This window comes from Pelodiscus sinensis, chromosome 4 (genome assembly GCF_052426305.1).
Source record: "Pelodiscus sinensis isolate ZL-2025 chromosome 4, ASM5242630v1, whole genome shotgun sequence".
Taxonomy (NCBI): domain Eukaryota; kingdom Metazoa; phylum Chordata; order Testudines; family Trionychidae; genus Pelodiscus; species Pelodiscus sinensis.
Genome location: NC_143055.1, coordinates 52,093,054 through 52,113,155, shown reverse-complemented (window position 1 = coordinate 52,113,155; position 20,102 = coordinate 52,093,054). Strand labels below are relative to the sequence as shown.

Here is a 20,102-nt window from a genome sequence, read left to right as displayed (position 1 = left end):
TGGAATGGTGATGAAAACATTATGGTCCATAAGAATGTTTAGAGTATCTGGCAAGTAAATACCTTGCAATGCCAGCCTCAATAGCGCTATGCAAACTAGGGATCTAAGCAACTAGTCAATTATCCGATAAGCAAAAGTTTATCAGATAGTCGACTAGTCCGTCGAAAGACAGCAGGGGACCGGAGGGGAGGGGGGGACTGTTAGAGGCAAATGAGGAGGAGCAAGAAAAGAGTTAAAATGGATGTTGTTCTCTTTCTCACCTGTTAATGATGTTATTTGGTTCCCTAAATTGTTAGTGTTATCTGTTAACCCCCTATCTCTTTCCTGAGTAAGTGCAGAAGAATGTCTGAGGTGGGAAAACTCTGAGGTAAACAGCAGGAGTAAACCACAGTGCAAACGGCCCCAAGAGGCCCAGAAACTCAGAATCTGCACCTGGCTGATCCTTAAAGGAGAGAGGGACGCAGGTGCAGGTTGTTGATTGACTATCAAGTGGAGCCTCCGAGAATGCCCTCTCCTCAGATTGCCTGGCCAGTGGACCAGCTCAGGAGTCAACTTGGGAAGATCAGAAAACATGAACTGCCTTCTGCTCGCCTTATCATCCTGCCTGGCACTGTAACGGTACGTCTAGACTACATGCCTCTGTGGCCAGAGACATGTAGATTAGGCTACCAGACATAGGAAAATGAAGCGGCGATTTAAATAATCGCCGCTTCATTTAAATTTACATGGCTGCTGCGCTGAGCCGACAAACAGCTGATTAGCTGTTTGTTGGCTCAGCGCGATAGTCTGGACGCGCGGGTGTCGACATCAAAGGTATTTGTCGACCACCCAGGTAAACCTCATCCCAGGAGGTTTACCTGGGTGGTCGACAAATACCTTTGATGTCGACAACCGGCCCATGTAAATTTAAATGAAGCGGCGATTATTTAAATCGCCACTTCATTTTACTATGTCTGGTAGCCTAATCTACATGCCTCTGGCAACAGAGGCATGTAGTCTAAACGTACCCTAAGGGTGTGTCTAAACTACATGGCTCCATCGATGGAGCCATGTAGATGAGGCTGATCGGCAAAGGGAAATGAAGCCACAATTTAAATAATCGCAGCTTAATTTAAATTTAAATGGCTGTCCCGCTCTACCGATCAGCTGTTTGTCGGCAGATTGAGGCAGTCTGGATGCTCCTGCGCCACCTGAAAGCCCTTTATCGACCTCCCCGTTATGCCTCGTAGGATGAGGTTTACCGGGGAGGTCGATAAAGGGCTTTCAGGTCGGCTCAGGAGCATCCACACTGCCCCGATCTGCCAACAGACAGCTGATTGGCAGAGCAGGGCAGCCATTTAAATTTAAATGAAGCTGCGATTATTTAAATTGCGGCTTCATTTTCCTTTGCCAAACAAACAAATCTACATGGCTCCGTCGACAGAGCCATGTAGTTTAGACGTACCCTCAGTGTGGTTGAGTGTATGAGTGAGATTCCCCTCCCTTCCCAGTTTTAACTGGGTAAACAAACCCTTTACACTCATGTGGTGATCCCCTCCTCTTAGTGTTTAAAGCAGTTGCAATCCACATCCCCCTTCAACAAGAACCAGAGCAGGAGCTGGTGCATAATGAATATGCAAATATTCAACTACAATGTTACTCGTCCACCAAAAGCCCCATCTTTCAGAGTCCCAAAGTGCCAGCCCTAGAGCCCCTCACCCCCCCTTTACTACCCCCCAGCTTCAGCCACTGACCCCAGAGTCCCCTGCACTGAACCCCTCCAGTAACAGCCTTCTGCCCTCAGAGCCCCCCCATGTCAGACCCCTATCCCTTAGAGCCCCACCTTCCAGACCCCCCAGTGCCAGCCTCCTATTTCCAGAGCCCCACAGCATTCAACCCTCCCAAAGCTTCCACCAGTTCCAGCCCCCAATATTAGCCCCATCCCCAGAGCCTTCTTGTGCCAGCCCTGCTCCTATAAACCTCCCAGTACTAGCCCCACCCCTCCTGTGCCAGCCCCCAGCCTCAGAACTTCCCAGCCTCAGAGTCCCTAGCACTAGCCCCGCCCCCATCTAGCCCTGCGCTGCCTCCCAGCCACCAGCTGAATGCTGCTGCTTGAGTCGTGGCTGCTCTAAGGCTGCTGCAACCTTCCCGCTACACAGCAAAGCTCTCTTCTGCAGCTGGGAAGAGACCCTGCCCCTTCCCTGCCAGATCTGGCCAAAGCCCAGCCCCCGACACACACATGGGATCGATGGTGTTTGCAGCACATGTGATGGGCCAGGGACACATTTCTGGTAGCTTGAGAGTTCCTCTCCAGGACATTAACAGTTGGGGCCTAGAGGCGCAGGGTGACAGCCCATGTGCATCTTGGGCTCACAGCTCCCACCCGACAGCTGAGCGGTACTAGCCCCCTTGACACCCACTGTTTTGAGTCAGGGAGCTCAGCTCCCCCCACACAACTCAAACCAGTGCTGCTGGCTGCGGTGTCCTGGGACGTTGGGAAGTGGCCAGACACATGGTGCAGGCCGGAGCTGGCTGGGGAGACCCCGCAAGGGAAGCACCCAGTGCAGCTCCCCAAGGCCTGTAACCTGGTCCTCCTCAGGACAATCATGGCTGTGAAGGCTCCACTCCCTGGTCCTGAATATGCCATCCACAATGGAAAGGACATGGAGCAGCAACCTGCCATGTAGCCCTGCTGGCTGGGCTGCGTGGCTGCTGCTGGAGCCGGAACCAGGACCGTGGTAAGACTGTTCCAGTAGGGACAGCCTCACCATAGGCCGGCTCCAGCCATGGCATACCAGGGCAGCCCACAGTGACACTCACCGTGGGAGGAGAATTTTTAGTGTGCTGCAGGCGTGCACCGTATGGGGAACGGAGCACCCAAGCAGGCAAGGCTCATTAGCAGCTGGGGGCATGGCCTGGCAGAGTGCTGTGACCGGGCAGGCAGGGAGGGGATGGAAACCGCTGATCTAGGCCTCCTGATTTAGTCACCTTAAGATATTTCAGTTTGACTTCCACCTTGGGTGTACTAATTTCTACCCATGCTCTCATTCCCATTAGCCACCCTGTATCTGCCCCTAAATGCTTCATTAGCCTCAATAAAAAACAAGGTAAAGTATTTATTTGTTTAGATGTTGTAACATGCCTAAATGATCTTTAATCTTTGCCCCATCTTCAGAGTTTCCTTGTTTTTTTTTTCTTATTTATATGGCTATAGAACCTTTTTGTTAATTTTAATTCCCTTTGCAAGGTCCAACTCTGCTTGGCTTTTGGTGGTTCTCCCTTTACTCCTGTGCTTTTTGACCTTCAAGAGTTTCTCTTAATCCCCTATTTCAGATGCTTGTTCATCCAGTGTGGTCTGCAACCTTTCCCTACGAATTTTTCCCCTTACTTGGGATGCAGGCGTCAGATAGTTTCCTCCACATTCCTATCCTTGTGTTCTTCAGTCAAAATCCATTCTCCTAATTCCCTTATTTTTTTAAAAAAAAAGTTAGCCCTTTTGAAATCAAAGTTCCTAATTGCAGATCTATTTTTGTTTATCCTTCCATTTAGTTTAAACTGAATTAGCTCATGATCACTCAAACCAAGATTGTTCTCCACTGCCAGTTCTTCTATGATATCCTCACTACACACCAATACCAAATCTAAAGTGACATCACATCTTCTTGGTTCATCAAGTACTTTGTGAAGAAATCTGTCAGCTATCACAATGAGGAAGATCTGAGCCCTACTATTAGTATTAATGGTAACACTTGTCCTCTATATCTGGAAAGTTAAAATCTCCCATAATCACATAATTCCCAGTAGTACTTATTTAATTAAAAACATTAAGAGTGTTTCTGTGCATATTCATGTCTTGCGACTACACAACAGACTTCCTTAAGAGACCACAACTAGATGAGATGCTGCATGCTACTATCAGACACACCAGCATATCACTTATTTATATCTGATCTTTTTTTCCTGTATGTAAACCAGACTGTAAACTTATTGAGAATGGAATTAGTCTCCTGATTTTATTTGTCACCAAACCAAATAAAAATGTAACAGTCTACATTTAATGCCAATGTTCTGCACACACACACTTCCAGCCTCTCTCTCTCTCTCTCTAGAAACATGGTCCATAGTTACTCGTCACACTTTTATATTACATACCTTTTCTCAGCAGATCAAGCTTTTTGTCAGCTTTCTCTCTCCATGGCATGGTGATAGATGGGAAGAATGATTTCTTTTCTCTGGTTTCTTCCTCTTCATTTTTGTTCTCATTCTGTGCTGGTGAGTGCACCACATTCCCTTTATTGTCTTCTTTTTTCCAGGTAGTGTCTAATTCAGTTTTAGCCATCTTTTGTCCTAATGTGTCAGCTAAGTTTGATTTATTCATTTTAGAGAGAGGAGAGGACGGTGGGGTCTGGTTTGTGGGCTTTGGAGCTAATGCAGGTTTCTTTTGGAGTGACAATTTGCACACCAGTTTCTCATAACTAGGTAAAGGAATCTGGTTGTTAGTGGTTGGGCATAATAGCGTAACTGTTGTGTGTGAATTCTCTGAAACATTATTTGAGGAGTCTTTTGAAACATTAACAGTGACATTCTCTCTGTCTGGGCTAGGAGATGTATTGTCTTTTAGAGTGCTATTAATGGTTTCTTTTCCACTTTCTGTTGCAACTAGTGGGCCAAGTACACCATCAAAACTATCTCCTGCACTGTACCTTTTCTTTTTCTTTTGCTCCACCTGTTGATCATAGTGGAAACGCAGGGAGTAATTTGTCCTTCTTAATTTTATCCCAAATGGAGAAACATTTTCTTCTTCATTTGGTGCTCCTTTATCCAGTTTTCTTGTACCAGTGTTCTCCAGACTTTCCAAAGCAGCTGGAGATCCTGATTGGGGCAGTTCTTTTCCTGGAGAATGAGAGAGGCTTGGAACAAGGAAAGATGGAAGATCTTTGGCAAATTTATAGCCTTCTGTGTTATTTGCCGTTTCAAGATGTGTTTCACTTTTCATGGCCATTTCAGTCACATTATCTTTACAAACTAGAGTCTCTTTGTGAGCAGCCACATCGTCATTTGCCTGATTGGATGAATCTGTCTTTTTTCTTGTGTTCTCTGCTTCGATATTTTCTGCAGCACTTGCACTCTCAGCATCTGCACCAGCTTTTGAGGTGTCTGAAAATTTTTGCCATGCTGGTGTTATGGAAAATTTTGCATTTGCAGACAGGGTTTTCCTTAAATTGCCATGAGAAGAACTGCCTCGTCCTTTGAGTGTCCAGTCATCACTGTGTCTACAGATGCTTACTCGGTCTCTCTCATTTAGCTTGCTGGTTTCGGCACTCTTTAGGATTCTAGATCTAATAGAAGCCCATTCAGCTAATATGTCCTGGTTGTTCGTCTCCTGTGTATATTTCATTTTACTGCAGCTAGGTTTGGGATCAAAAGTAGTTTTCTGGGTGTTTTCTAGAGGAGGAATATCCATGTTTTTTCTTTCTTCTGTCAAACCAAGTAGAGATTTACAAGCTGTATCTTTGATCTGATTCAGATTTACGGCAGTGCCACAAAGTTGTGCTCCAGTAACCAAAATAGCTGTATGGGGGACACACAAAGAGGATGGGAATGCATGAGAACCTTTGCTAGATATATGGGTCTTGGATTCTTTGAGGGCGGAATGGTGTGCTGCCTCTTTGACAGGAGTAACAGGGCTCAAATTCACTTTCTGAAATATGATTTGTTTCTCTCCTGATGACACTTGAAACGTGAATGGTCTGTGCATAGCCTGCCTTTCATCTACTTCCTGCCACCTTAGTTCTTCACCTGTCTTCTCCTGCTCCTCAGTTTTAACTGCTCTCGTCTGTTTTGGTGTTACCTTTTCTTCTACTACTACCTTTCCTTTCTGTGCCCGTTTTGTTTTTTGTTGGTTTGATTCTTCTTGAAGCTGCTTCTCCAGGGATTCCCTACCAGCATCCACAGAACCCACATCTTTTTTGTCCTGTTTCTGTCTTAAGGCTTGCTCTTGTTCTTTTTGCTTTTCCAGATACTGTTCATCTACATGTATTTTTTCCAGGTCTTGTTCATTTGATCCCTCTTGCCTTATAAATTTTCTCTGCTGTGCTCTCTCTTCACTCTCCAGGTGCATTTGTTCTCCTGGCTCATATTTTCTTTGTTCTTCTTGTCTCTTTTGCTTCTCCAGTTTTTGCAGAGTTTGTTCTTCTCTTTTCTTTTTTTCCTTCTGATGTTGGCTTTGTTCTTCCAGTTTCTTCGCCTCTTCCTCCTGCTGCAGTTTCTCTTCAGCCTGAAGATGTCTTTTCTCAAGTTCTCGTCTCTCTTTTAATTCTTGTCTTTGTTGATCCACTTGTCTCTTGTTTTCGTCCTCCTGATGCTGTTTTTCAATCTTATGACAGCTTTGTTCTTCCAGTCCTTTTATTTTTTGCTCCTCCAGTTCCACTCGCCTCCGCTCTTCCAATTCCTGTTGTCTAAATTTTTCCTGTCTTTTTTGCTCCCCCAGTTCCTGCAGTCTGTGCTCTTCCTGTCTTTTCTGCTCCTCCAGTTCCAGTTGTCTCCTCTCATCCTGTCTTTTTTGCTCCTCCAGTTCCAGTTGTCTCCTCTCGTCCTGTCTTTTTTGCTCCTCCAGTTCCTGTTGTCTCCTCTCTTCCTGTCTTTTTTGCTCCTCCAGTTCCTGTTGTCTCCTCTCTTCCTGTCTTTTTTGCTCCTCCAGTTCCTGTTGTCTCCTCTCTTCCTGTCTTTTTTGCTTCTCTAGTTCCTGTTGCCTCTGTTGTTCTTGTAGTCTTTTCTCCCCCTCCTGTTGCCTTTGCTTTTCTATTTTCAAATATTTCTCCTCCTCAAGAAGATGCTGCCTTTTCTCTTCTTCACAACTCTTTCTCTCCTGTTCCCTTTGCATCTGTTCAACTTCCTGGCGTCTTTGTTCTTCCAGATGTCTTTTTTCTTCTAATCCTGCCATTTGTCTTTTCTCTTCAGCCTTGTGCATTCTCCAATCATCATCTTGCTTTGTTTTCTCATCTGCTACCTCAAAATGTTTTTGCTCTTCTCTGAATTGGGTTGGCTTAGCTGTGGCAATATGCCCACTGTCATCTGGGTATCTCTCGCTGAAATGTTGGGTTTCTGGGTTTTCTTGCTCAAACTCTGGCACAGTTATGCTTTGTGACTCCTAATATTAGAAAAAAATATCTGAGTTACTAACTTAATATGGTTATTGTTCCCTTTCATCACTGTACAGAATGGTAAAGTAATCAGTTGTGAACTGACTAGTTGCTGTTTTTTAAATTGGTTTGAGATATAGATCATTTTATTTTCATCCTTTGTTAGTCATATTTCTTCTTTATTTGAATACAGAGTCCACACACATTAATTCATGGGTTACTATATCACAACCCATGACATATTAGAGTAACTGAACAATATGTTGACCTGTTCCACCTTTTAGGAGTAATATTCTGTAAAAGAAAGGACACATCCTGGCAGCAACAACATTATAATATTAAATAAATCACAATTTACACTAAGGCATGTGAATCAGTCGTGCCTAAATTCTGACTAACCAAGACCTACAGCAGCACCTTCAGATGTGGCCTTTAGCCTTCCCTGATTTGTATAAAATGGAGTAGATAGCAGCCATCCTCATCATAAACCTGAGTCTGGGGCATAGTGTGTACACACAAAGCCAAAACTTAAGGAGGCCAATGAGCTCGTTGAGGAATATTGTATGCTGGGATTGTGGTCATCATAGGCCACATGAGGGTGGCCTCAATCACACAGGGCTTCACCCAACCCACAGGCCTCACTTTGGCTACTCATGATGTGAAGGTATTAGATTGTAACATTCACATTTCCAGCACTGCCCCATATTGAACCACTTTGTAAGCTCCAGAGTTTGTTCTGTTAAGTACCTGTTCAAAAGTATTGTGTCCCACAGAAAGAGCATGCAGCCCTGCATAGAGCAGCTAAATATGATGACAAGGACAGAAGGAATAATGACAAAGGAAATGGTGTGTGACTGCTACTCTCTGCCTGGCTCTGCTAAACCCTATTAGTTGGGTCTCCCCAAGCTGCTAGTTCAGGAATTTGGGAGCCACCTAAAAATCATGGGAAACTTAGAGGTAGCCAGTTTTCAGTGCTATTTGAGAGGTGTGACTCTTCATTAAGCAGCAGTCATCACACCTCCCGGTTACCATGGGGTGGGTTAGTGATTCAGAAGTATTTTGACTGTTTTAGGGTATATCTACTCTGCAGCTGAGTGCGTACTCCCCAGCTTGGCTACACAGATATGCTAGCTCGGCTAAAGCTGGTCTACTAAAAATGCACACTGTAGCCACAAAGTGGCACAGGCAACAACAGCTCAGATAAGCCATCCAGAGGTTCCAGGCAAATTTCTACCAGGCCATTAGCCAGAGCTACTCCTGGCTTCCTTCCTATTTTTAACGTGCTAGCTTAAGCAGAGTTAGTGTGTATCTGTCTACCCAAGCAGAAAAGTAGGTTCCCAGGAGCAGTGGAGATAAGCCCTCCATTTCTGTTGATTCCATGTGTATGTTTGCTTCTCTATCAACAGCTTTTACTCAGCTGCAGTACCTGCACAAACTGCATGATGCCCCTCCCGAACCACTGCCAGTTGCTGACTGCCATCTTGTTTCTTGCATGTCAGCTTGACCCAGCCACGCCAGGAGACTGACTGGTTCTAGGCAAACAGCTGATCCACACTCTGCCCAGTGCAGGGAGTGCTTTCTCCAGCTCCATGAACCTTCCTTAGGACATAATACACTCACCACAACTCTGCAACCCCTCAGACAACCACATTGCCATTAAAATGCCTTCTGTTAGTTGAGGGGGAAGAAGCTGCTGGGCCAACAGATTTCCCACCAGAGAGGAGGCAGGTGGAACAGACAGCAAAGCAAATGGGTCAGCCAGCTATTCTCTTTTCTGTGTCCTGCTGCCTTGTGAATAAATATCCGGTTCAGCAGCAACCTGGCCCTTCTCCTCACTCCCTTATCTGGAAACTCCTGTTAACTCCAGGGAAGCTGCCAGCTGGCCTCTTATGACTTTTGGAGAAGGGAGAACGAAGTGGGGAGAGAGGTAGGTGCTCCTTCCATCAGCCAGGCACCCAACTCCACCCTGGGCTGTGAAATGGCCCCTGTGAATGTGGGGCAGCAGGATAGGAAGATCTGGCTGCAAGCAGGACGTGAGAAATTGGAATTGAAGTAGAGTCAGGCCTTTGTTGACTTTGCTTGCAGACTTTTACCTGGATTACTCTACACTCAAAATGCCAGCACCTATGCAAGGGCAAATTTCAGTTTTCTTAATGTTTTTGGATTGTGAAGTATCTCTTTGGAAATCCTAATGATCAGATTATGGCAGGGCCACATCAGGAGGGGAAGGGTGCATGGAGCCCTCTCCCTATTAGTACCCTCTGAGGCTCCGGTAATGTTATAGGGAGTGAGGAAGAGAAAAGAGAAAGGACCATGGCCCACCTTCCCATGACAGGTTAATAGAGCTGGCTAACTGTGGGGGAGAGATCACATTTCAGCTCATAGTACCTCCTGAAGCGGTCAGGCATATGTGCAGCACATCATCAGTCCCAGATAGCTACACTGAGGTAAACACTAGTGTCCACTGTCTCCATGAGGGTTTTACATTCAGACAGCTATCTTGAGTTCTCTCAATATAAAAAACCCATTCTTGGTTTTGCAGTGAAGACACAGCCTGTGTTGTGAAAGCACTTAAGAGTTTTCCCATAGGTCTCCTCAGTGTTACAGCTATGACCAGGGCTGGAACAACCTACAATTCATCTCAGTATTTTTAATTGCAACTATTTTGTAACTACGGATTATCATTTCTATAGTAAAGCATCTCGTTTACCATTTGAGATCCAAATCAGTTCAATACCTTTGTTAATCTTCTGTGTTTTCTTGACAGCCTCTGTTTTTTTGGCTTTATGGAGAGCTTGTGCTTCGCTGCACTGTTGTCTAGACGAGCAACTGCCTGTGGGACTGCATCAAGATTGATTGATTCAATTGTGCCAGAGGAAATGTGTCTTTTTGTCCGAGACAATTTGACTGGTGTGACCTGTTTGTACCAGATAAACAAAGTAACCCTTATTAAAACCATACAAAAAGATTTTTAAAAAACATTCTTATAAGTATGCATTCAGAAGAGTTGTTGTTAGATGTGACGACAGGCTGTCTAGTAATATTCCCTTGAACATTTTAAGTTTGTCGAAAAGTAAAAACCATGAATTCTTGTGTAAGTAATTCTCACCATGCTCTGTTGAGTGTGGCTACATAAGAAACGGCCAAAACAGAAAAGCTACACCAATGCAAGTGTTACAACAGAGTCTACAGTAGGAATTCAACAGAGCCACCCCAGTGAGAAATGCTAGAAACATTATGCCTCAGGCAGGTACAATATTTCCTGGAGCATAATAGGAGCAGTCACTGCCTCTTGCTTGGTGTACTCTCTCATGTATGGTCAGCCTTGCTGAGTGATGCAGAAGCAGGGCAACAGATTGGCCTCCCATTTTTGCCTCTCTCTGTCTCGTGGGGGGAGGTTAGCCAGAGTAGTCAAACTAGCTTGGACCAATCCTTGTGCTGCTGGAGCACAGTGTTTGCCATTCTAGTAAGCTCTACCAGAGAATGCAAGGGGAAGACAGTTCAGCCTGATTTATATTACATGATAAATTCAATATGAGACATGCAATTCTAGCCATGACAACTGCGTAGCTGGAGTCAACGTACCTTACCTTTCTCCAGCATCCCCACTGTGGGAGATCAATGGGAAAAACTCTCCCATTGACTTCCCTTACTCCTCGTGACCCCATGGAGTACCTGGGTCATCGGTGACACCATCAGAGTTCTATTTAGTGGGTCCTTACTAGACCCACTAATGTGAACCCCAGAAGATTGATCTTCAGAGTGTTGATCTTCCTGTAAGTATAGGCAAGAACTATAGGGAGCAACACTCAAAGAAGAATCTCCAGTGTTGACACATAACTTGTTAAATATTATCCATACTTAATGTTTAAATATGATTATGATGATCACTGGGCTACTGACTCTTGATAGAGACCTTACATACCAAACATTGGTTAACTTAATATGGATATGTCTGAGTCTGGGATCTCTGTGAAACCCTACACAGTCCCATCTGTGCTCCCAGATCATACACAATGAACCAAACAAGAATGGCTGGTCAGTATTAAGCAGTAAAAAAAGTTAATCTTCAAAAGTTGTTAATGGACATGTGTAAGAAAGAACTTGTTATTTTGTTTTGAAGAAACAGTGACTAGGGAAATATTTTTCATTCATACTACAGTAATTGGATATCTCAATTGATGTATTACTAACATTAATTTATCTTTGTAAATGACTGTTAATCAGCTTTGGCTGCTCTAAAGACAGGTTAGCACCTAAAGTTTCAGCCAGGTAATATTCTGATCCAATTGTGTTGCCAACTTTCATAATTTTATCGTGAATTTCACAATATTTTGATGTTTTTCTTTAAGCTCAACCTGGAGGCAAGTGCTTATGAGAGAGATTCCGTTTCTATTTTTTTTAATCAAGTTTCTATATTTTACAGTTGTGGAGAAAGGTTAAAAATGTTACCTGAATGGACTCAGAAATCAGTAGAAAAATAACAAGAGCCCAACATGTTATTTTTTAAAAATCTCTGGTTTGCTTACATATAAAGTGTTATATTTCATATATTTTAGTTATGTTCAGCCGGTAGGTCTGAATCATCTGGGTTGGACATATTATTGAGTTTTCAAACTGTATTTAATTGGTATAAGATGACCAGTGTTCACTTTAATTTTTTTCCATTTATGTGCAGAATAAATTGTGTATGCACCAAGGCTTGTGCAGATGTGCACCACCAGTAGAAATACATGCTGCCAGCTGTGGGTGCTCTACTAATCAGCTGGTCAGCATCTGAATCCTCCCTGGGTGGCTGCTCAAATGCTGAGCTTACAGGAAACACTAAATGTGACACTAAAGTATACATTCCTCAAAACAGGTGTTGAGTTCCAAGCATAATGTAAAAAGTCAAATTACTGTTGAAATCACAGAATCAAATAAAAAATTGTGCTATATCTTTTGGATTGCAAATACTTGGGTCCAGGTATGTAAATGGAAGTATAACTTCACTCACGTAGGCAGTTGCCATTAAACACAACACAATTATTTTCATGAATAAGGTTGTACATATGAGTAAATGTTTGCAGGACTGGGATTATTTCCAGCCACACTGAAAACACTCTGCACCCTCCAAAAAGGTGGGGGGGGGGGCGGAAAGGAGTATAATGCTTGGCTGAAGCACTGGTAGATTAATCTTTCTGTATCTACTTGTAGGTCCTGGAACAGCAGATGTTGTATTGGAAGAATACGAGAACCCAAGAAACTAACCCTTTAAGAGGTGACAAAAAATTAAAAGTCTCTCCCTGTGGTCCATTTTGCTACCACTGTTAGATCTGTAATTGGTGTGAACTCAGAAAGGGAGGGAAAGTCTTCTACTGAGGAAAAATTAGTGCCTTATTTTTCAAGGCAGTTCTGAAATCCACGATGGGGTTAAAAATGGATTTATCAGAAAGCCAGTTGTTTAACGATTTTGAAATATTTTGCATAGTCTTACTAAGATACATATATGCATAATAAAGAAGTAAAAGTACTTATGAAAATGATGGCTCTGCAATAATTCAAATGCAGGAATGCTTGAGGTACAGAGTGATAGAAATGTAGCCATGTTAGTCTGGGGTAGCTGAAGCAAAATGCAGGACAATGTAGCACTTTAAAGACTAACAAGATGGTTTATTAGATGATGAGCTTTCGTGGGCCAGACCCACTTCCTCAGATCAAATGGTGGAAGAAAATAGTCACAACCATATATACCAAAGGATACAATTAAAAAAATGAACACATATGAAAAGGACAAATCACATTTCAGAACAGGAGGGGGATGCAGGGAGGGGGGGAAAGGAAGGAAGGTAAGTGTCTGTGAATTGATGATATTAGAGGTGGGGAGAGTGGGATGTTTGTGAGCTAATGGTATTAGAGGTGATAATTGGGGAAGCTATCTTGGTAATGGGTAAGATGTGATAGAGCTGTGGTACAGAGGTGATAGAGCTGTGTTTAGTTTTCTGTAGTTACCTATTACCTTAGAAATAGATTTCCCAACTTCAGTCACTACTCATTTAGCAACGTCTCCTCAGATGCAGTACATAAGAATTGCACACTGTCACTGCAGTTTTGAATGAATTTGTGACAATAAAACTAAATACAGGCAGTCCCCGGGTTACATGGATCCGACTTACATCGGATCCCTACTTACAAACGGGGTGAGGCAACCCCGCACTAGCTGCTTCTCCCCAGCAGACCATGGAGACGCGAAGCTAGCACCCCCCACAGCAGACCAGGGAGATGCGGAGCGGCTTTTCTCAGCAGACACCTCAGCTTGAGAATAAAGGACTGAGGGAAGTGAGGTGTGGGAGAATAAAACTGAGCTCTGGAGAAATGTTTGGCTAGAGTTTCCCCTACAATATGTACCAGTTCCGACTTACATACAAATTCAACTTAAGAACAAACCTACAGTCCCTATCTTGTACGTAACCCAGGGACTGCCTGTACTGCAATAAGAAAACTTGCAGTTTTCTTTAAAAATAAAACAAAGGAGGAAAAAGTAATCAAAATAGAAAAGAATTTGATCCAAATTCAATTAACTTCAATTATTAATGTCTTGTTACCTTCTCTTCTACTTCATGTCCTGTTCCAGGCACATGCGTAAGGGTTAATGGATCCGGAGTGTCACTTAACTAGAAAATAAGATTAGTACAAATAGATATTAGAATGTAAAGGATTTAAAGAACTAGTGAAATCACAAAATGAGAGTGAAAACACAGTGAGTCCTGCACTTGGGACGGAAGAATCCCAAGCATTGTTACAGGGTGGGGACCAAATGGCTAAGTAGCTGGATATGTGTCCAGATCTGCTACGTTCCAGTCCAATATCTTATCCACAGACCAACTCGCTCTGCTTTGGTTTATAGGTTTGGTGGGGAAAATGATTCAGTGGAACTTGGCTGTCATTCCTTTCTCAGTCCCACTCCCTATGCCTACCAATTCCCTAGAGCTGGAGTGGTCTTTCGTGCGGCTAAGGCAGAAATGGATACCATGACATGGAGACAACACTTCCTTATGCTCAGTCCCCCAAAAGTGATCCCTGGGTACAGACTGTCCTCTGCATGAGGAAGAACTGGGACACCAAATTTGGTATTAGTGAATCATTTATGTGCATTAATGTAACAGAATTGTTCTTCTGTTTATGCACTAGAGAGTACATTTAAATGACTCCTTTTAGCTAGAAGCTCGTGACACTTCCTGTGCTATGAATTATAGGTTATTTGCACCTTTCATATAAAATGACTGGCTCAATTTGTAATTCTGACATTTTTATGTACAGTTTGTGATTCTCCTTATATGCTTCATTAGCAGATACTCATATAAATCATTAGAAGTTAGTGTTTCAAACGCATGCCAAATCAAATTGAGAACTGTAGCCATTAATCCAATTTGCCTAAACAATAATAAAATCACATAGAATATAAGAAATGTAACACTAAAATTACATAGCACTTCTAATCTGCAGCTCTAATCTGCTGCACAAAGATTCATATGCCATCTTCTCCGTGTATAAATGGAAGCAGAGAGGGGATACAAAGGCCTGATTTACACTGGAAAAGTAGGTCAGCGTAACTACACAACTTAGAAGCGTGGAAAAAATCCAGGGAAGCGGACATCCATCTTGGACTCCTGGGCACAGGGGTGGAGGAGAGATGGCTTCGTGCTCTTGGAAAGGGCAGAGATGGGATATCCAGCCCTCTGCACCACATGGAGCATGTTGCACAGAGCTCTTGCAATGATTCAAAAGGGACTAGGTGTGCCATATGCCATCTCCTCCCAGTGGCTCTGTGGAGGGGCATAGCAACACCTGAAAGCATGAGAATGAGAACCCACTGCAGCTCTGGCATGCTCTTCCTGAGAAGAGTTCTGGCTGAGCCAACCAAATGCCTCCTCAGGCTCCATCACAATTCCTCTGGACCTCCCTCCAGCAAGAGCTATGGCTTAAAAGCACAGTCTGGCCCTTAAGCTTTTTTCAAACATCCTACTGCGTGAATAGGGATATAGGCTGGGTGGCGGCTAGACACATTTTCTTGCCATGTACCCATAGGTCAGACAGGAAAATAAATTCTGTCCCTTGTGCAGCCCTGAAGTGTACACATATAGTTTCTGCTGCACAGGAGGGCCATGAATCTGCAAGGTCAACTATGGGGGCTGTCATGACCATGAGGGTTGGCCAGCAGTCTGGGGACTAAGGGATTCACTATGTCCCTGTACCTAGCCAGCTATCTGCTCAGCCAATAGAAATGCAGATAGGAATTTCAAACTGAGACAAAGGAATTTTGGGGTTTTCCCTCCTTTGTCTCTGAGACAGTTTTTGCTCTCTAGATACTGAGGAAAACAGAAGACGTCGTCTCTCTCAAGAAAAAGGCTCTTCATAACGTGCAAGTAGGGTAAAGTCTAGATAAATCCATTAGGTTTTATTGTTTCTGTTTTGGGAATTTGGATCTGATGTCTGTGCTATTAGAAATGTTTTTTCCTCTCTTTTACAACTAAGTCCTGAGCCCATTGGAATCTTCCATGAGTATATTAATTGGTGGATCTTACCATCTAGCCATTCCAACTATGCTTGTAAACTGGGATATTGTTTTAATAATAAAAATTCTTTCTTTTTTTAATTAACTGGTATTGGTTCATTTCTCTATCCTGGAAAATCTGTCTGTGGGATCTGCATGCCTCTAACTAGGGGACAGGTATCACAGACTAAACCTCGTATTTTCTCTTTTCTTTTCAAGCTCTATGGAGAAAAGATCATGAGATGCCCTGGGGTTGGTTTCAAGTATCTACCCCTGTTTGTGGGTTCAAAAGCACTTGATGGTGGCAGTGGATTCCCCAAAATCTGGGTATTAGGATTTTGGGAGGAGTTTTTGTACCAAAGCCTGTAGAGATCAGGTTTTGGGGTACTTTTGCAGGCCCTCACTTATGCATTCATTGTTCCAGAATGGGGAACAGTCTTGCCAGGAGCTCTATAACACTCAACACACTGCAGAGCTTAGCTCCACAACAGTGCTAGAGGCAGGAACTGGGGGCTTTGTAGACAGATTGGGACTCTACACCCTGCCTCTGGATTAGTGGGAGGAGGGCCCATGTTCCTCAGCCACCCACTGTACAAAACTCCTTTCTGCCTGCTCGGAAGGTATGTCTACACAGCAGATGGGAGCATGCTTCCAAGCCCACACTTCGTTTGCCTGAGCTAGTGTGCTAAGAGTAGCAGCCTGGATGCAGCAGCACAGCTGATGGGGTTCAGGCAGGTTTCTACATGAGTGGCTGGCCCAAGCTGCTACCCATGTGGCTGCAGCCATGCTGCTATTTTCAGTGTGCTAGCTCAGCAGAACAAGACCTGGTCTACACTAGAAAACTAGGTCAGCATAACCATGTCGCTCTGGAGTATGAAACATTCACACTCCTCCACCCCCAAGCAGTGTAAAACTAGTGTAGACAGTTCTAGGTTGATGGAAGAATTCTACAGTGGACCAAGCTACCGCTTCTCCGGGAGTTGAATTAACCTATGCTAATGGGAGACTCCCTCCTGTCGGTGTAGGTAGAGTCTGCACTGACATGCTCCAGCAGCTTAGCTGCAACAATGCAGTTGTGTGACTGTAGTGTTTTAAATATAGACAAGCCTCTAATGTGAATGTCTGCCTGCCTGCCTGTTCTGGGAAGCACATGGCTAGCTGCTGTGTAGACATACCCACAGAGTGCCCAATATACTCGGTATGTCATAGGCTTGGGGGATACAGTGACTTGAGCATTAGAGCGTTTCCCACTGACTTTGAGCTTTTCTGCACTTAAAAGGATACCGCAATGCCATTCTTTTGCTTCCGTGTAGACATTGCTGCCATCAGTGCAGATAATCTTTGCTCTCACTCCAATCTGTGAGGGACAGACTTTACAAGAGAGGTCATCAAAGAACAAACACTTGCGCTGTTACTGGCTCATTGTCAAATTGGTTTTGGCTTCAATCTCTCTCAAAGGAATTTCTCTTTAGGCTTATTATGAATCAACTGGGTACAACTTCCCACCCTTGGGACTCCAGGATTATCTGTCTCTCACCAGCCTTTTCCCAACCTTTAGAGAGATGTTATGTTTGCCATCTACTTAGCCAGTGGCTAACAGGAGTTTTGCGAGGGAGTTTTGAGGGGAGCTAGATACATTCAACATTCATTAAATTTAAAGCCAAAACCACCCCCTGATAAAAGCAAAATATCAGCAAAGGAATAAGCAGGTAGCATATGTGAGCCCTTAGGGAAAGGAGCTCCTGGCCCTCAGAGGCTTTTGGAAAACAGAGTGGCTGAAGTGGATGATACTTTCTGGGACACAGCTGAATGGTCCAACTCCTCCTTTGACAGTCTCTGTGGTTGAGGAAGGGACAAGAAATATTTATGGGAGACTCAGTTATTAGAAACATAGACATCTAGGTTTGTGTTGACCATGAGAACCTCACGGTGACTTGCTTGCCTTGTGTGAAGATTGCAGATCTCAAGACATGTAGATAGACTTACGTGTAGTGCTGAGGACGAGCTGGTAGTGGTCATAGTATATGCAGGTACCAGTGAAATAGGAAAGGATAGGAGAAGGATCCTAAAGGACAAATTTAGGCTGCTAAGAGATTGAAGTCCAGGACCTTCATGTTAGCATTCTCTGAGATGTGTCCAGTTCCACATGGAAGGTCAGTTAGGGAGAACTGCAGGCTCTCAATGTGTAGATGAGACAGAGGTAGAGAGAGGAGGGGCTTAGATTCATTAGGAACTGAGGACACTTTTGGGAAAGGAGGATTCTATAGAAGAAGGACGGGCTCCACCTAAACCAAAAATGGAACCAGACTGCTGGGACTTAAAATTAAAAAAGATGTAGTGCAGTTTTAAAACTAAGAGCTGAGGAAAAAACGATAGCAGAGAGGAGTATGTAGTTTAGCCAGAGACATCCCTTAGATGAAGATTCTATTGCTGTGGCTCACTGGACATTGTGTCTCTATCCCAGTGAGTTCTGTGCTTTCAATAACCGTGTCATGTAGTGAATATGTCCATTTAAGATGCTTACTTTATTATCACTGTCTGAGAGCACTGTGTCTGATTGGTTCTCAATCTCCATTGGGCTGCTGAATAATATATCTTCTAAACTAGAATTTGCCTCCTCCATTGTCCTCTCAGAAATTGTTGTTTGTGGTGAGTGTCCAAATTTAATAGTCTTGGACAACTGTTGCTAAAAAACAAGAAAAAAAAGTTATGTCATGAATGAAATATATCTACTCTACTGCACATGCCCTCTCTCCCCACAAAATCTACATATTTTGCAAGCAATTTGAAATACATAAGCCGATTGCCTAGGCTAAAAAGCAAGCCAACTCCAGATTCAGCAGCTACCGCAACAAGGCAGAGATAGGAAGCATACTTATCAATAATAATTCTTGTCCTCCTTGATAAAGATTTAACAACATGAACAGTGATAATTGGTACCAGTGTTGCCAAGTCTTGCTGTTTTATTACGACTTTCATAATGCTGGTGTTTTCTGGAGTCATGTGGACACATCAAAATTACATTTTATTAAAACAAAAAGATATACTTCTAGGCTTCATGGTTGCAGAGAAAATCTTGAATTCAAGACCCTAGTGCACATTCAAAGGTCACAGGTCAGAAGTCAATAAAAAGAACCCTAAAAATATTATTTAAAAAATCCTCAAGATTTTAGGGCCCAGACATGATTTTTAAATGTTTGAGGATTGCCACTCTGATGCATTAAAGGAACCTGATTGACAGAGAATTCAGCCCATCTATCCTCTGAAAAATCAGCCTCCTTTAAGGTATCTCAAGTTGAGTACCCAAAAATTAAATTACAAATGTTAGCCAGATGTATTCCCACTGTAGATCTGCATCTGCCTTACCACATGGCTTTTGGTGTATAAGAGCATGGCAATCCCACAGTGAGGCTCTGCAGAGGGTAATGTCATGAGGAAGCAATATAACACACACTGGTAGGTCAACAGATTGTGAGTTTTGTATCTTGTCCATTATTCAACATTCTTTTTCCAGGTCCCCTTTTTCTTTTCATTTAATACTTATTTTCTAGAGATGATGTAAAACCTTCTCTCTCAACGACTATAAATGACGTTATCTTGAATTGCTGTCTAGAGACAGAGTTCCTGCCTCGTGCTTTTTGGCAGTAATGACTTCGGCTTACACAGAGATCACAAAATAGATCCCACAAAATAGATCCTTCTTTAACATACAAAAAGTATTTTTGTTATGCTTATGCCTAAAATAATAGAATGCTTGAAAGAGACCATATTTTTAGCATCAGATTTAGAATAATTAGGAAAGGGGCAGCTCTAGTATTTCATTTGCTTCCTGAATATTTACAGGAACCACACCCATCTAGAAGAGATAAGACCTCTTATTCTCTTTCAAGGACAGGAAATTCTCCAAAGATGATCTCTCCATCACTGTGAAAATCTGCACAAAGGAATGCTTATAGCAGGGGTTCAAGAGTGTAACATCCATTTATATGAAAGTCAATTATAGGCACGGACCTCTGCTATGAATTGATTCCTCTGAATTGCAGAAAGATACAATGTAGATTACAGTAGCAGTTATACAAAGCAACGACAGGGCTACAGCTTAAAATTAATAGCATGATTTAGATAAGATCTTGGCATGGAAACAAAGTTTGAGAGGAATGGTAAGACACAAAGGATTGCAAGTCAACCTCAATTCACATAAAACATCTGGAAACTTGGATTGTTGTCTAAATTTTATCCAGATTAACTGGAGCCGGGGTATAAAATAAGAGAGAATTTCGCTATTGCCAGGTTGATGAATTAGGATTGATGTTCTTCCATGTTCTCTCTCAGGTATGAATTGCTGCCACTCTGCATCCTGATAGCGGATGACTGAACACAGCTTAGGTGGTACAAATGGAATGAGTTAAAGATGGAAGAAAGTCAGACCTGATTAGATACCCAGAAGG

At 43.1% G+C, this 20,102-nt stretch overlaps 2 protein-coding genes across 6 annotated transcripts in view; one reads left to right on the top strand and one right to left on the bottom strand.

The window, feature by feature from the left end:
• The window catches only part of AASDH (aminoadipate-semialdehyde dehydrogenase), a 93,014-nt gene extending 77,258 nt beyond the window's left edge, over window positions 1-15,756 (top strand). For all 3 annotated transcript variants that reach the window (XM_089777870.1, XM_089777871.1, XM_089777868.1), the window contains one exon: window positions 9,889-15,756. The gene's annotated coding sequence lies outside the window, so the exon portion shown is untranslated. The remainder of the gene's footprint in view (window positions 1-9,888) is intronic.
• CRACD (capping protein inhibiting regulator of actin dynamics) overlaps window positions 1-20,102 on the bottom strand; it is a 191,594-nt gene that overhangs the window by 18,771 nt on the left and 152,721 nt on the right. For all 3 annotated transcript variants that reach the window (XM_014568709.4, XM_014568711.4, XM_075930382.2), the window contains 4 exons: window positions 18,179-18,340; window positions 13,706-13,774; window positions 9,859-10,038; window positions 4,132-7,129 (listed from right to left, as the gene is read on the bottom strand). In XM_014568709.4, the coding sequence (XP_014424195.3) occupies window positions 4,132-7,129; window positions 9,859-10,038; window positions 13,706-13,774; window positions 18,179-18,340 (3,409 nt within the window). The remainder of the gene's footprint in view (window positions 1-4,131; window positions 7,130-9,858; window positions 10,039-13,705; window positions 13,775-18,178; window positions 18,341-20,102) is intronic.